This window comes from Phodopus roborovskii, unplaced genomic scaffold (assembly GCF_943737965.1).
Source record: "Phodopus roborovskii unplaced genomic scaffold, PHOROB, whole genome shotgun sequence".
NCBI classification, from domain to species: domain Eukaryota; kingdom Metazoa; phylum Chordata; class Mammalia; order Rodentia; family Cricetidae; genus Phodopus; species Phodopus roborovskii.
In genome coordinates, this window is record NW_026126540.1 from 33,514,244 (window position 1) to 33,530,561 (window position 16,318).

At 33.9% G+C, this 16,318-nt stretch overlaps 1 protein-coding gene across 1 annotated transcript in view; it reads right to left on the bottom strand.

Annotated features, from left to right (window-relative positions):
* Nucleotides 1-16,318, bottom strand: part of Sycp1 (synaptonemal complex protein 1) — a 100,513-nt gene that overhangs the window by 12,847 nt on the left and 71,348 nt on the right. Inside the window, exons 23-29 of the mRNA XM_051199129.1 lie at nt 16,244-16,306; nt 16,014-16,076; nt 9,629-9,745; nt 9,038-9,148; nt 7,571-7,663; nt 6,921-6,995; nt 949-1,005 (exon numbers count right to left, since the gene is read on the bottom strand). Coding sequence (XP_051055086.1) covers nt 949-1,005; nt 6,921-6,995; nt 7,571-7,663; nt 9,038-9,148; nt 9,629-9,745; nt 16,014-16,076; nt 16,244-16,306 — 579 coding nt within the window. The remainder of the gene's footprint in view (nt 1-948; nt 1,006-6,920; nt 6,996-7,570; nt 7,664-9,037; nt 9,149-9,628; nt 9,746-16,013; nt 16,077-16,243; nt 16,307-16,318) is intronic.

The window sequence follows — 16,318 nt, forward strand, 5'->3', positions numbered from 1 at the left end:
TACAGCCAGGATTTCTGAATCTTCTTCAAATCCCCCATCACAGCGCCCCTTATCAGCAGGAAGTAGTTTGGAAAGAACGATGCCCAAATTCCCAAAGATTGTCTATAAATGTTTGTTTTCATTTAAATGGACTTGGTTATATAAAATAAATTTAAAAAAAGAGAAATTCAATACTTCCTTTTTCTCTTTCTTTAACTCCAAGGTCACAAAGTTATTCCAAGATTAATCTGTTTCTCATTTCAGTGTAACTATAATAATAGTAATGTTTGTTAGAAGGTGTCACCATTATTTATAAAATAACAGCTTAATCCCAAAACTGGTAAATTAGAGGCTCTGGATTAACTCTTCTTCCCTACAATGGCACTTCCTTCCACTTTAGAGAGTTCTACTAATATAACATTTTTATTACTATTATTTTATTATGTTTGTATGTATGGTGAGATGGCTCAGCAAATAACCTACCAAACTTCATCTGATCCAAAGGACACACATGATGGAAGGAGAACCAGCCAGTGCCCACAAGTTATCCTCTGACCTCCACATTGGCACAGTGGCAAACACACACACACACACACACACACACACACACACACACACACACACCACCACACACAGAATAAATGCTATTAAAAGTTTTTAAATAATTATATTGAAGCTATTTCTAAGTCTCCAAAACAAAACAAAATGAAAAATGTTTTAAATTTTTAACTAATACCTTTAATATAGTAAGAAATAATTTTGGAAATGAAATTGTATGACATTGAGTTATTTTCCTTCTTATGAGTAACAAGAATTATTTCTAAATAAATGTTTGAAAAATGAGTTGGTGCTGAGATAAACCCCAGTGGCAGAACATTTGCCTAACCACAAAAGACCCTGGGTTCAACATCCTGAACTGAAAATAAATTGGTTATAATGAAAACAGAACAACATAAAACTCTTTCTTACCTTGTCTTTTTTATCTTTGAGAACAGCTGTGTTTTCTTTTGCAAGTTTTAGTTTTTCCTGTTAAAAATGGCAAATTATATATACCGATAAATACTATTAATACAAAATAAAGCAAACTTGTAAAAATATTTTCTAATAACCATAAAAGAGTAAATAAAACTCATTTCTATAGAGTCATTATTTGACTTTATCTTTTGATTCTATCTCTTGTATATCTGTGGAATCATTAGTGAGTTTCTTTTACTTGTAAAATGAAATGGATGAACAAAACTATGGAGTAAGGGAATTAGACAAGTAACTAAACAACAAAGAGCTGCAAAGAAAATCCAAATCATGGTCTGTCGTGAGAGATACAATCATCTTTTCCCTCAGATATTAACAAAGTATTAACAATGGTATTTTGAATAACGAACTAACTTTTAACATGAAATAAAGATGATGTATAAAATAATATTCTGAACAGCAAAATGTCATATTCGCATACAAACTTAACAAACATTATCTACCTTTGCATAAAAAGGGTGTGTGTACAGAACAGAAACAGCCAAAAAAAAAAAAAATGAAGACTATGATAAAAGTGTAACAAACTAGGCTATAGTGTTTATTCAGTAGTTAAAATAGAAAACCTAAGTCTTGCTTACAGAATTGAAAATGCACTGTGCTTCTGGCTAGTTTTATGTTAACATGACACAGCTAGAGTCCTTTTAGAAGAGGAAACCTCAACTGAGAAAATGCCCCCACCAGGCTGGCCTGTAGGAAAGCCTATGGTACATTTTCTTAATTGAAGATGTAGAAAGGCTCAGCCCATTGTGAGTGGTGCCATCCTTGGTTGGCGGTTCTGGGGGGTGCATAAGAAAACAGGGTGACCAAAGCCATGGTGAACAAGCCAGTAAGCAGCACCCCCATTACAGCCTCTGCATCAGATCTTGTCTCCAGATTCCTGCTTAAGATCCTGTCCTGACTTCCTTTGATAACAGACTGGGATATGGAAGTGTGAGATGAAATAAACCCTTGCTTATGGTGATAGTCTTTATCACAGCAATGAAAATCTTAACTAAGATATACCAAACATTTTTAATATGACAGTAATATATAAAACAGGCTGATGATAGCTTCCAGGAAGAATAAAGGTCTCAGAGATGTTAAATTGTTCTAGTGCACAGAGCTTTAGACAAACTTGCTCTGCCTGCTATTAATATCTATGCCAGTATCCATCCAAGCTGGATCATTCACCTTGTATACACTATGCTATCTCTCCCACAATATTGCTCCTAACCAAAAGAACTCACTTCATTATGAAAGAATCTGGCAGTAAACAGATTTAATAGTATTTATCTTCATATGTATCATCTACCAGTGGCTAGCCTTCAGTTATACTGACAACTGGGATCTACTCTAAAGATCTAGAATATGTTCTCCAGGGCAAAGCATATTTGTTAAACTAGCAATATTGTATCTATTCTAGGGATACCATGGTTCTTAGAGTAAAGAGAAAGCACTCTCACAGCTACAGTCACAACAACTATGACTTTTTCTAGTACACCCAGCTGACAGAATGTGTTTCAATGGTTTGAACTAGCTCATATACAAAAATATCTTTGGTGGTAGATAATTGATCATGGCTTCTTAGTACTAAAGTGCCTAATAATGTCTAACATGATAAGTAAAATGTGCCTAAAATATGTCTTCGTGAACAAGACTAGCATGAAATGCCAAAATAGAAAAGAACAACCCTGTGTCCAAACTTAAACATCAATTTGCAATGTCTTATGGAAGCATTCTGCAATATCTGCAATAATATCACAAATACATATTGTACCTAACCTACTTTTTGTGTCCTGAAAATAAAGCTTTCAGACTTATGGGTAATCAAATGCAGAACTCTTTGCTAACACTAATACTTAGAGTATATAATGTTGAAACTTTCTTACCAGTGAAGAGTGGAAGTATTATCAGGGTTGGGAGATTAAAAGAATTGAACTGGGTCTCTTTCATGAGAACAGGACCATAAACATGAACTATAATCAATATTTAAATCCTAAGTATACAATCTGAATAAACTACCATACTCTGTTTTAGTTCTGGCCACAGAATAAGGAAAGATGAACTGAAAATCTTGAAACTCTGTTCAAAATAATTTTAAAAAATCAGTACTTCTAAAAGAGAAAATAAACCAGAGAATGTCTCTGTGTGAGCTGGTGAAGGAGAGAGAAATTAATTTTTTCACTTACATGATTCATACAGCAGTGGCCAGATCTGATCTTGAAAAGGTCTACTACTAAAAACCTAGCTACCCCAGGGACCTAAAATCAGGAAATAACCACAGACCAGGAAGCCTCAATTACAGGAGCCAGGTAAGAGAAGGCCCAAAGTGACAGTTGTGGAGAGCAAGAAACCCAGACACTGACAAATCAAAGGATATAAGTGACAGTAGGCTCAGCTTGGGTTAGAAGTGCATAGAGTACCCCAATATTCCAGGTGATGGACAGATCATGACTTTGATTATTTTACACCGGCAGATGGATTGAACTTTGGAGTCACCAATCTGCTATTCACTACTAAATAGACTGAGAACAATGATGTGCCAAAAGTGTACAGGATAATGAGTTGAATCTTTCAAGTCCTTCACCTGTACAAATCTCAAGGCTGTGGCTGCTTCCCACCCCTCCCAATCACTCAAGAAACACCTGCCATCAAAAAAATTAACTACTGCAAGGACTTTGATCTAAAGAGCCTTAGAAGGTTGAAATAGCCTGTCTGGACTATAGATTGCAAAGTTAAATGTGGCCCACAGAGGTTCCTTCATACAGAAAGAAAAAAAACTAACAAAGTGAAGATAACTTTGATGAACTTTAGACATGTCTAATATCCACTTGCTAACAGTCCAATCCAAGATCATTACATCCAGAAAAACTACCTTTTAAAAACTGATATACAAGCCAGATAATGGTGGTACATGTCTTAAATCCCAGCCTTCAGGAGGCAGAGCAGGTAGACCTCTGGAAGTTCAAGACCAACCTGGTCTACACAGCGAGTTCCAAGACAGCCAGAACCACACAGAGCAACTCTATCTCAAAAAAAAAAAAGAAAAGAAAAGAAAAGAAAAACACAACCTGACATATAAAGTATGTGTCAAGACAAGCACAAACTAATGCAATTTATGACCACTGCACTAAAGTAGATCAAGGAACACAATACACATGGGAAAAAAAGACTTTCTCAATTAAAGCATGGGAAAGAATAAACTATATGAGAGGAAAAGATGAGCAAAGGAATCCACCATGCCCATCACAGTAAGCCAGCAAGCAATAATACTAATAAAAGAGAAAAGAAAAAAAGAAAAATCCAATCAACCAACCAACCCCCCCCAAAAAAGCAAAGAAATCACTGGAACAATTTAAAAAAAACTCCCAGTATAGCTTCAATACACCAATAAATAATTATAAATAAATACAGACTTGCAGATTTGATCTAAAAGCCTAGATACAAGTATGTATTGTCTCCAAGACACATATGACTAGTAAAGACACCTAAGAGTCAAAGTTTGAAAAACAATGTACAAAATAAATAGAAACCAAAAGCTAACTGGTATACCTGGTAAAGAATATGTCAATCAAAAATTAGGCAAACAAAGATGAAGGCTGTAACATATTAATAAAAGGACAAATCACCAAAATTATGTAGTGTTATAATTATATCTCCACCAAACACAAGGGTATCCAATTTCAAAAATCAAACAAAACCATAAAAGGTCAACAAATCTTGAAATAACAAGAGTGATTTCAACATCTTGCTTTTTCCCTCATATGGGCCATCTAAAGTAAAAAATCAGAATTTTCAGAGTTAAACTATAACACAAATAGAATTAGCTGATACAAATACAGAACATGCATTCCACAGGAGCCTACTGAACCTACTTAAAATGGATCACAATCTAGGCCACAAATCAACTCTTTAAAAAAAATAATAATTGAAATGACTTTTTGTATTCCATCATGAAAACACATAAAACTAGAAATTTTCATAGCAAGAAAACTACATAAATACATGGAGACTCACCTCTACACTCTAGAAAAAAAAAGTGGGACACCAATGAAATTAGAGAAAATGGTTAGGCCAAATATACAAATCTAATAGACCGTAAGTAATATTATGTGTGTTAAAGTCTTTAGTAAGGTGAGGTTTTATTTGTGTTTATTAAAGAGGAAAAATGAATTCAATCCCAAGCATCTCAAAACAAAATAAAATAAACATAAAACTTTAAGAAAGTTCAGAGTTTAATCAAGCACACAAAAAAGTAAAGACAAAGATTTTTCTACTGAAACTTATAGGATAAAGGTATGTTGTTACTATATGTGAAATGAAATCAACTTACTCATCTATTTAATATATATTAGAAATATACAAATTTCAAAAAACAGAAAAAAATCAAAATCCTAACCTTAAAAACTTGTGAAATAATAAAAGGTATGTGTGTATGAGAATATTTAAATATATTTGTGTGAAATTTTCCACAGAATGAAAAAAGATGAAAGACTTAAGTATGAAACAAAGTTAACAAACTCACTGAGACTTCAAGTTGAAACTATTCTTTACCAGAGTTGCAGAGTTATTAGAACAGATCTTGGGATCATTCAAAATATAAACAGATTTGAATTCTAGGCTATTCTACTTTCTTATGTAATCTTGAATAAACAACCTAACCATTAAAAAAAGAAGACAGTAAATATTGCACGTTAATAATTATTAAACTAGATATAAATGTTCTGCAGACTATCTGACATACAAAAAGTTTAAATAGGGTAATTTGATATTTTTCAGTGTGAGTCACAGCACCTTGCAATCTACAAAATATCACAAGGATATAAGACATTTTTCAATAAAATTCATATTAAATATATAAGCACTTACTACAAAATAGTATTTCCTTTTATGTATGTTTTTCCAGACTTTCTTTTTTTAATTGATTCATTTTTTTCATTTATTTTATATCCGAACTAAAGTTTCCCCTCCCTCCTCTCCTCCCATTCTCCCCATCACTCTTCCCCCCTCCCCCCGCACCCCACCCTGGCCCTGATCCTTGCCCATCCACTCTTCGTCTGTTTCTGTTCAGAAAGAGACAGGCTTCCATGGATGTCAACAAAGCATGGCATATCAAACTTAGGTACAACTAAGCTCCTCCCTTTGTATTAAGGTGCACAAGGCAACCCAGTATATGGATAGGTTCCAAAAGCCAGCCTAAGCATTAGGGACAAGCCCTGATCCCACTACTAGGAGTCCACAAATAGATAAAGCTACACAACTGTCAAACATATGTAGAGTTCCATATCCAATCATTTGGCCAAACTCCAAGAATCCTGTTGAAGAGATGGAGAAAGGACTGTACAAGCCATGGGGTCAAGGTCATCATAAGGGAACCCACAGAAACAACTAACTGGGCTCACAGGCTCTCACAGGCTCTGGACTGACGACTAGGGATCCTGAATGGGACCAACCTAGACCCTCTACATATAGCATTTCCTTTTTTAAGGATTATTTTATTTTTAATTATGGATACATATCCAAATTAGGTATGTGCAGTAGAGTGCAGGTGCTCAGAGACTAGATGCACTGAATTTCCCTCTAGAGTACAGTTATAAACAAGTGTGAGCTACCTCAGTAGGTGTGGGAACTGAACTTGGATACTTTGTAAACAAGTACATGCTCTTAACTTGACAATCATATCTTCAACCCTCGAAATAATATTTCTCAAATACAGCATGTTTCAAAGCATCTCTATTCTTGAAAGTACATATATATTTGTTAAATTAAATGCATTAAATTCTTGAATGGAAAAGTAGACAACAGCAGTATTTTCTTACTAATAATTACCCAGATTTGTCAAATTATTATATACTATGACATTTATAAAATACAATGACCATGGTACAAAAACCCTACAATTATCTTACATGTAATAGAACAAAACCTACTTTTTCTTCTCTTTCTATTTCAAGTTGCTTCTTAAGGGACACAAGTTCATTTCTGATATTAGATAGTTCAATCTCCTAAAGAAAAAGAAAAATGCAAATTTCTCAAGACAATGAAACTATAATCTACTGCTTCAAATAAATTGTGATCTAGAAATTTTAACTCAGAAAATTTCCTTTTAAGATTCATATATGCAGTCAGACAGTGGTAGCACATGCCTTTAACCCCAGCACTCTAGAGGCAGAGGCAGGCAGATCTATGTGAGTTCCAGGATAGCCAAGGCTACAGAGAAACCCTGTTTCAAAAACAAAAAAAAAAAAATAACAATAAAAAACAAAACAAAAAACATACATGTATACATAAAACAAATGCATACATACATGTACTTGTATTTTCTTACTCCACCCCACTCTCCTATCCAAATATCAAAGCTTTAAATTTAGTTTCACTGACTTTTTAACACTTCTGTTCAAAAGACACCTTATGCTACAACATAAAATAAATTGGAAAAAGATTCTACTAGAAAGTATATACTTTTTGATCTAAGAGTGTGATTCTACATATCAAATATCATGATTCTACTTAGTATTATTCTTTTTCCTAAATGCTTTGTTTTAAGAGTTGTTTTTTATTGATATTTGTTTTGTCTTACCAGAGCAGCCTTCACCGATGACTGTTCTTGTTCTCGACTTTTATAAAGTCCTAATTCTGAGTCTCTTTCTTCAACAATTTTATCATATTGGTGCTGTATTAAACAAAGAAGCCATTTTGTGAATATTAAAAAATGGAATAGATTATGTTTTAAAAGATTGACACACTAAATATTAGATATTTGAAGAAAACTAACATGATCAACTTGTGTGAATATGAATTTTCATTTTTCATATACATATTCTAAAAACCTAAACAGTGAAACATAGAAAAGTTCTGGACATAGTCCAATACAAAAACAAGAAATAGTTATTTTAATTGGAACCATTAAATTTCATAATTTAAGTATAGCTGAGTTGGGTGAGCTCACCATGTCCATATAGCTACCACTCAGGAGGCTGGGGCTTGAATATCAAAAGTTCAAAGACAACCTGAGCTATAAAGTGAAAAGTCTTGTTCAATATGAATATAACACCAAGATGTCTTAGAAAAGTCACTGATTCCAAATCTAAAACAGGAAACACAATACAAGCCTTGAAAATTTTTGTCATGACAAAAAAAAAAAAATGCTATCAAAGACTATTCAATTTATGTCAAAAGGACTTGCCTATTAATTCGAAAAGGCTCTCCCTAAACAAAGGCAAAACAACTTTTCAATATGGATTATAAACTGCGCTAGATTGAAACATTCTGAATTTAAATGAGTTTACAATATTTAAATTCTGCATTCAATATCTTATTGATATATTACTTCATAGTAATATTAGATTCTGTTTTTTTTAATTAACAGGTAATGACAACCTACTTCTCCCAAATCTGAAGGAAAATGAAGTATACTCAACAGAAAAATAAAAAAGTACAACAAATATTAAGTCATTCCCCAAGCTGGAAAGCTAGATCAGCCATTAAAGGGTAGGCTCACAACCAAAAATACAAGTCTTTCATCTATTTTTTCTTTTGTTAAGAATTCATCAGCATGATAAGTGTTAGATACATATAGAGAGTATGAGGATTAGTGAGAAATATCATGGGTATGTAGTTAATAAAAGGTGGTAAATGCTATGAGACTGCTAGAATTCAGAAAGCATGATTCCTTCCATTTACTATAAATGAAAAGATATTTACTGGAGGAAGTGGCACCTCAGCTCAGCTTTGAATGGTTAAGATCTTAACTTAGATAAACGGGGCCAATAATAGTCTATCTATAATTAGATACTGTTGTATAGAAAATAACTTCTTTAATAAACCAAAAGACTACCTTGAGTTCATCATTTTAATAGAAATATGCTCTAAGAAATAATTTTTATAGAAGAAAGTTTACTGGGATTTACCATTACAGATTGTCTATTCCATCATAGCAGGGAACATAGAGGCAGGCAAGCATGATGCTTGATCAGTATCTGAGAGCTTACATCCTTATTTGCAAGTAGGCAGCAGTCTAAGTAATAATTTTATTATATTAAGTTACCTTATGTTTTTCCATAAGTGCTACCATTTCAGCTATTTTATGTTGGCATCGTAAATCAATTTCTTTCTGTAACTTTACTGCTTCATCAACTGCTGCTTTGGCTTTCTCAACCTATCAAATTAAAAAAAAAAAGTGTCTTTTTATTCATCGATGCTGGACCTTATACAAATTTTAAAAAAATAAATTCAACTTTTCTTTAAGAAGCATATATTCTACTTACATAAAATATAAAATTTAAACAGCAGAAAATTAGAAACAAAATGAATAAAAATGCATCGTTTGGTTTATTTTAGTATGTTTCGAAAAGTAAAATACTGTATTATAAATACTTCAATGACTTTTTTGGTTTATGTTTTTCAAGACAAGGTTTCTCTGTGTAACTCTGGCTATCCTGGAACTCACTCTGTAGATCAGGATGACCTTAAACTCAGAGATCCACCTGCCTCTCCCTTCTGAGGGCTAGGATTAAAGGAATGCACCACTAACACTCAGCAAAAGTACTGACTTTTTTTTTTTTTTTTTTTTTTTTTTTTAGCGATAATCGACAAACATGTTTAGCACAGTAAGTTCTTAACATTTAAGTTTTTCTACCTCTCCCAAAAGCTTTTCCTCTGATATCTTTTTTACTTCAATTTCTTTCTGATAGTTGTCTGTCATTTCCTGAAATTTTTGTTTGGCACTTTCTAGTTCCAACTCCAATTTGTTGACCTATAAGTAAAGAAAGTAACATTTATTTTAGTAAATTCCATAGATTACTCAAAAATATTCCATACTAATTTGTAGTTTTGTAAACTCTTAAATATTCATGGAAATTATGGCTGAATCATTTTCTTAGATTTTTTTCATATACTGAGTGAGATGTGTTTCATCTTTCACATTCTATCTCGACTCTTAAAATAATTGCCAAGCAATTAATATACACATATTTTTGTTTCAAAACGTTTTACTTAAGAATTACAAGTAATGCTCCATAAAAAATATGTACAAGCTTCCACTGATATGTTTTAGAAAATTCTATCAGCTTGAATTAAAGTTGTAGAAACTGAATTAACTTTCAGCCTTTCTCTCAAAGTGAAGTATGTAAGCATACGATATACATGAACTTGCTACTAAGGCACATGAATAAAAGGGTCTACAGTGTCCTATGAGGTGATAAGGAGCAGTTGCAGGAAGCAAGGCTAATAGAGGAAAATTCACTGCAGTTAACCACCCAGAAAGGATCTCCTAAGCAATAATGCAGTCCTTTGAAAGAGTCTTAGAGTTTGCAGAATAATACTGGCAGTGCCGAAAGGTTCCTTACACATGGATCTAAGTCAACACATTCCGTTTGGTTAATACCAGCTAAGGTACAACTTCTTTTTATGAAATCAAAGCAGAAAAAATGCCTAGGAAAATTAGATCTTTCACCATTGGCAGAACTCAAGTAGTCTTAGGATGGTTCTTTTGCTCAAGTAGTCTTAGGATGGTTCTTTTGTATCTGTTATGAATATATATCCAATCAAAGACTCCTTTCCATCAAGATCCACAAGCACATCCACCAGCGCACGTGGTTTATCATAACCAAAGGGGGTGGGAGCCTTTCTCAAGGATGTGGATTCTTCCCTACTATCTTTGTTTCCAGGTTATTATACACACTTATTTTTTTAATGATTTTCTCCCACCCCCCACCTTTTTTTCTTCTCTTTGTGTTTTAGACATTATCTATGTAGCTCTGGCTATCCTGGAAACTTGCTATGTAGAGCACTCTGACCTTTACTCACAAAGATACACTTGCCTCTGTCTATGCCTATGGGGTGTTGGAAATACTCCAAGACCAGCCTTTCTTAATACTTAAGTTGGTAAGTTTTAATTGGTTTTTATGATAATCAATAACTCTTACACTGAAGCCCCATGCATTCAAATAAAAAAAATATTCTATGTTTTCTATAAAGAATCCTTTTTAGCTTTCTCATATCTTATATATTATATAGGTATACATCAAATATAGTAATATCAAAAAGGCAAAGAACCCTAAATTAACACCTACATCCCAGATTCTCTTTACCTGAGAGTTAAATTTTAACTAAGGAAATGTGTCACAGCAGAAGACAAGAATTCCACCAGGAAGGTATAGGTAGTGTTAGAGTGAACCAGAATGCATTTAATATCCATAAATCAACTATCAACTTTAAGGTACAGATATTACCAATATCAATAATGGTTTTTGCTCATCTTCTTTGGTTTCCCCTTCAACTTCCTCAAAGCATTACAAAAATATTCTTAATATTTATAAGTAAGATTGTTTTAGTGTGTTTTAAACCTTTAAACCTCTTATTATGCTCATCTATTTATATAGAGGGGGTGAGAAGTGTGCCACCACATGCATGTGAAGGTCAGAGGACAACTTGTAGGAGTCAGTTTTCTCTTTGTGCCAGGTGGACCCAAGAATCTAACTCTGGTTGTCAGGTTTAGAGCAATAGCCTCTAGCTACTGGGCCATTTGCCAGCTCAGTAAATACACTTAATACTTTTTTTTTCTAGCTCTGTTTCTTATGTTTCCTCAAATACTGTTTGTTTGTTTGTTTTTAATTTATCCAATATTTTCATGGTACATGTGTTCATCCTCCTGTTTTCTTTCTTTCTTTCTTTTTATTCAATGCCTGCAAATTGTAACACAAGTTCTAGTTGGCATTAATAATAAAAATCCAGAGACAGATATTGGGGTTAAAGCTGAAGATCAGAGAAGCAAAGTGACCAGCCACTACAGAGTTCTCACCTCTACCAATGCTTAGACCAAAGGGGTGATCCTGTCCTCACACTGTATCTCCAGACTGCATCTTTCTCCACCAAACATCAGACTGCTTCTGATTACACTGCTCCTCAGACTGCACTCAGATTGCACTGAGCTCCTGTTTCCTGCCTTATATTCCTCTCTAGTGCTGGGATTAAAGGTGTGGGACCCCAAGTGTTGAGATCATTTTTATGTAAGCTCTGTTCCTCTTTCAGACTGGATCAATTTTATGTAGCTCTGGGTAACCTTGAACTAACAGAATCCATCTGCCTCTATCTCCTGAGTGCTGGGCTTATTAAAGGTATGTGCCACCACTGCCTGGCCTCTATAGCTGAGTAGTGTGGCTAGCTTTGCACTCTGATCTTCAGGCAAGCTTTATTTATTATCTCATAAACAAAATATCATCACACCAAATAGTTATATATATATAAATACAGTTTTTCATTTTCTTTGGTTAATATTCTATTACATAAATATAACACAGATTATTTAATTATTTTAGATCCTTAATCAATTTTATGTTCTTATAAACATCTTATGGTACAAATATGTATAGTAATTTTCTATGATACATATCTAAGATTGAAATAGGTGGATCATGAACATGCTGCATGTTCAACTTTACTATTAAATATTGTCATTATCTTCCTAAGCATTTAACAATTTAAATTACCAGCAGCAGGGCCTCTACAAATGGCTCAGTGGTTAAAGGAACTTACTATGCAAGCATAACAACTTGAGTTTAATCCCCAGAGTTTAATCCCCACCCCTTAATAAAGGTGAAAGGAGAGAACAAACTCCACAAAATTGTTCTCTGACTTAAACATGTGTGCAGTGCCACACATGCATGCACACCATATACACACATGCAATTTTTAAAACCTTTAAAACTAAATTAATCTCTAAAAGCAGAATATAACTCTATTTGTTTCACGGACTCATCAAAAGCTCATAGTATCAAACAAACATGTTAAAAGGTGTTCTACTTCTCTACTGCTGGTGGGAATGAAAACTTGTACAGTCTCTTTGGAAATCAGTATGGCAGGCAGATCCTCAGGAAAATGGAAATCAGTCTACCTCAAGATCCAGCAATTCCACTATTAGGCATATACCCAAAGGATACACATTCATACAAGGACATCTGTTCAACTACGTTCATAGCAGCATTATTTGTAATAGCCAGAACATGGAAGCAACCTAGATGCCCTCAACTGAAGAATGGATATAGAAAATGTGGTACATTTGCACAATGGAGTACTACTCAGAGGGGGAAAAAAAAAACAATGGAATCTTGAAATTTGCAGGCAAATGGATGGAACTAGAAGAAACCATCCTAGGTGAGGTAACCCAGTCACAAAAAGGCAAACATGGTATGTACTCACTCATATATGGATATTAAGACATAGAACAAATGATTACCAGACTACAATCCACACCTCCAGAGAAGCTAGGAAACAAAAAGGACCCTAAAAGAGACAAACATGGTTCCCCAGAGAAGGAGGAAGGGACAAGAAAATTGGGAGTATGGGGGAGTGGAGAGGGAGTTAGGAGAAAGAGAAGGGGAGCAGTGGAGAGGGGAGGAACACGTGAGGAACCAGGAAGATTATTGAGTCAAGAAAAGAATAGAGGAGAGCAAGAAAAGAGATACCTTAATAGAGAGAGCCATTGTACAGGTTTAGAGGAAAATCTGGCACTAGGTATATGTCCAGAGATATACTAGGATGACCCCAACTAAGAATTTAAGTAATAGGGGAGAGACCAGTAATAGGGGAGAGACCACCTTAAATGCCCTTCCTTTATAATGAGATTGATGGCTACCTTATATGCCATCCTAGAGCCTTCATCCAGTAGCTGATGAAGCAGAAGCAGACACCCACAGCTAAGCACTGAGCCAAATTCCTGGAAACCAGTTGTAGAGAAGGAGTGATGAGCAAAGGGGTCAAGACCATGCTGGGGAAACCCACAGAAACAGCTGACCTGAACAAAGGGGAGATCATGGACCCTGGACCGATAGCTTGGAAACCAGCATAGGATGGAACCAGGTCCCCTGCATGTGGGTGAGTTAGGCCTGGGCAGTCTATGGGGCCCCCTGGTAATGGAACAGTATTTATACCTAGTGTACAAATGAACATTGGGAGCCCACTCACCATAGAGGGATACTCTCTCAGCCTAGATGTGACAGACTTTGATGATTTCCCCATAGAAGGCCTCACCCTTTCTATGGAGCATAAGTGGGATTGGATTGGAGTCAGTGTGGGGCATGAGAGAATGGGAGGAATAGGGAACTGGGATTGATATATAAAATAAGATTGTTTCCAATTTAAATTAAAAAAAGAAATTTGTGTTCTAAAGCAATATATGATATTAGAGATAAAGATGTTAGCTTTAAATAACATTCTATCAGTACATAAAACATTTAATGTAACTAACAAGTTCCATCTTAAATAATAAAGTTTCACATTAGTAATAACCAAAAAAGACAAAAAATAAAAACATAAAACCACACAATAATGAGACCTTATAATAAAGACTATGATTAATAATCTTAATGGACTTCTTCACCCAACAATTGCAGAATACACTCTTTCTGAATGTACGAGTTTACAAAACACACAAGTTATCCTCTGACCTCCACATATGCATACATACATGCATATGTGTGCACATGCACACTCATATGTACCCACAGAAATTAATCATGTACTATTTCATATTAATATACTCTTCAGCAAAAGTTATATTTGTTTCCAAACCTTTGTGCTATTTAGTTACACATTATAGACCTTGTAAACTCTACAACCCCTAATTTTTAAAAAATGTTTTGACATTTTAATTACATTTGTCCCTTCCCTCTCCTCAAACCTTCCCATATACCTCTCCCTGCTCTCTTTCAAATTCATGGTCTTTTTTTCCACTGTCATTGCATACATATATGCATACATATATACATACATGCATTTCTAAATATAACCTCTTCAGTCTGTATAATGTTCGTTGTATGTATATTTTCAGGGCTGACCACATTTGGCACTGAACAACCAATTAGTGTTCAGTGTTGTGGGGAAGACTACCTCTCCCACTCCCAGCTTTCCTCGGTTGATTATAGTTCTTTGTGTATGGTTGAGGCCTCAAGGGCTTTTTCCCTATTCAGTTTGGCATGTCCATTTGTGTCATCTTTGTTGAGCTCACATTTGGGTAGTAGTGCTAGTGAGTCTTTATGGGTATATCTTCTGATGCTACTAATAGATACAATCTCACAGCAAATTCCCTGACCCTCTGGTTCTTACGATCTGTCTACTCCCTCTTCCACAGTGTTCCCTAAGCCTTAGGTACTATATAGATGTTATTTATAGATCTTATAAAATCTACAAAACCTAATTTTATAAATTTGAAGCAGCAATATGTATATCTCTTTAAAAATTAAAGGAGGAAAGTAAATTATAAATTTTGTTATATTTTATATATTTAATATTTACCATTTCTAGTTCTTTAGATTCTTCTGACTAATCTATAATTCTGTTTAATGTTACTTTTTCGGCCTCAAGAAATGCTTTCAACATTTCTTGTACCACAGATCTTAATGTTATTTTTTTTCTATGTACAAAATCCTATAATGACAGCTTATTTCTTGCAGCACTATATATATAATATATATATACATATATATATGCCATTTCTTTATTATGTTGTATTCATGAGCCTTATAAAACATCAGTCATCATCATTTGTGTCACAGTTAAATAGTGTGGCATTTTTTTCTTATTGGTCTTTTGCTTATATATTTTGATTTCAGTTTTGTAGGGTTTGTGTGTGCTTTTTTTTAAAGAGAGAATAAAGAACATAAAGTTGGGTGAGTAGGAAAGTGGATAAGATCTAGAAACAATTGGAGGAATAAACATAATCAAAATGAGAAAAAATTAAAGAAAAGGTATATAGATTATATGTTTAATTGCTTTATAATATATGGACAAAGAAAATAACACACACACATATCATGCACACATATATTTTTAAGCTGTTCAAATGATTCTGACCCAGCTAAATCACAATGAGCATTTAATCATACCTACAAGAATTAATCTGTTCAATCCAAAAATATAACATTATCTGAAGGTAATCATTAAACTATAAACAAATAATAATAGTATTTCTAAACCCTCATGTATCCACTAGTATTTAAGAAAACAAAAATAAAAATGTCACATACCTTTATCTCATATGCATTCAGTTGTTTGCTTTCTGCTGAGCTCTTTTTTTTTAAGGCCTTATTCTATGGAAAGTTAATTATGGAAAGTTAATTAGTTACTAAGGTGATTGAGACTTAACAATGAAATGACTTACACCTAAATCACTAGAAACAAAAGCATTGCTCTCTAAAACTACAGTGTAAATATTGGGTTAATTTTGAGGGTATTTATATTATTAAAGAAAACCTACCTCCTGATGAAGCTCTTCAATATACTTGCTTTTATTTTCAGCTTGTTTCCTTAAATTATTACACTGTAAAATTAT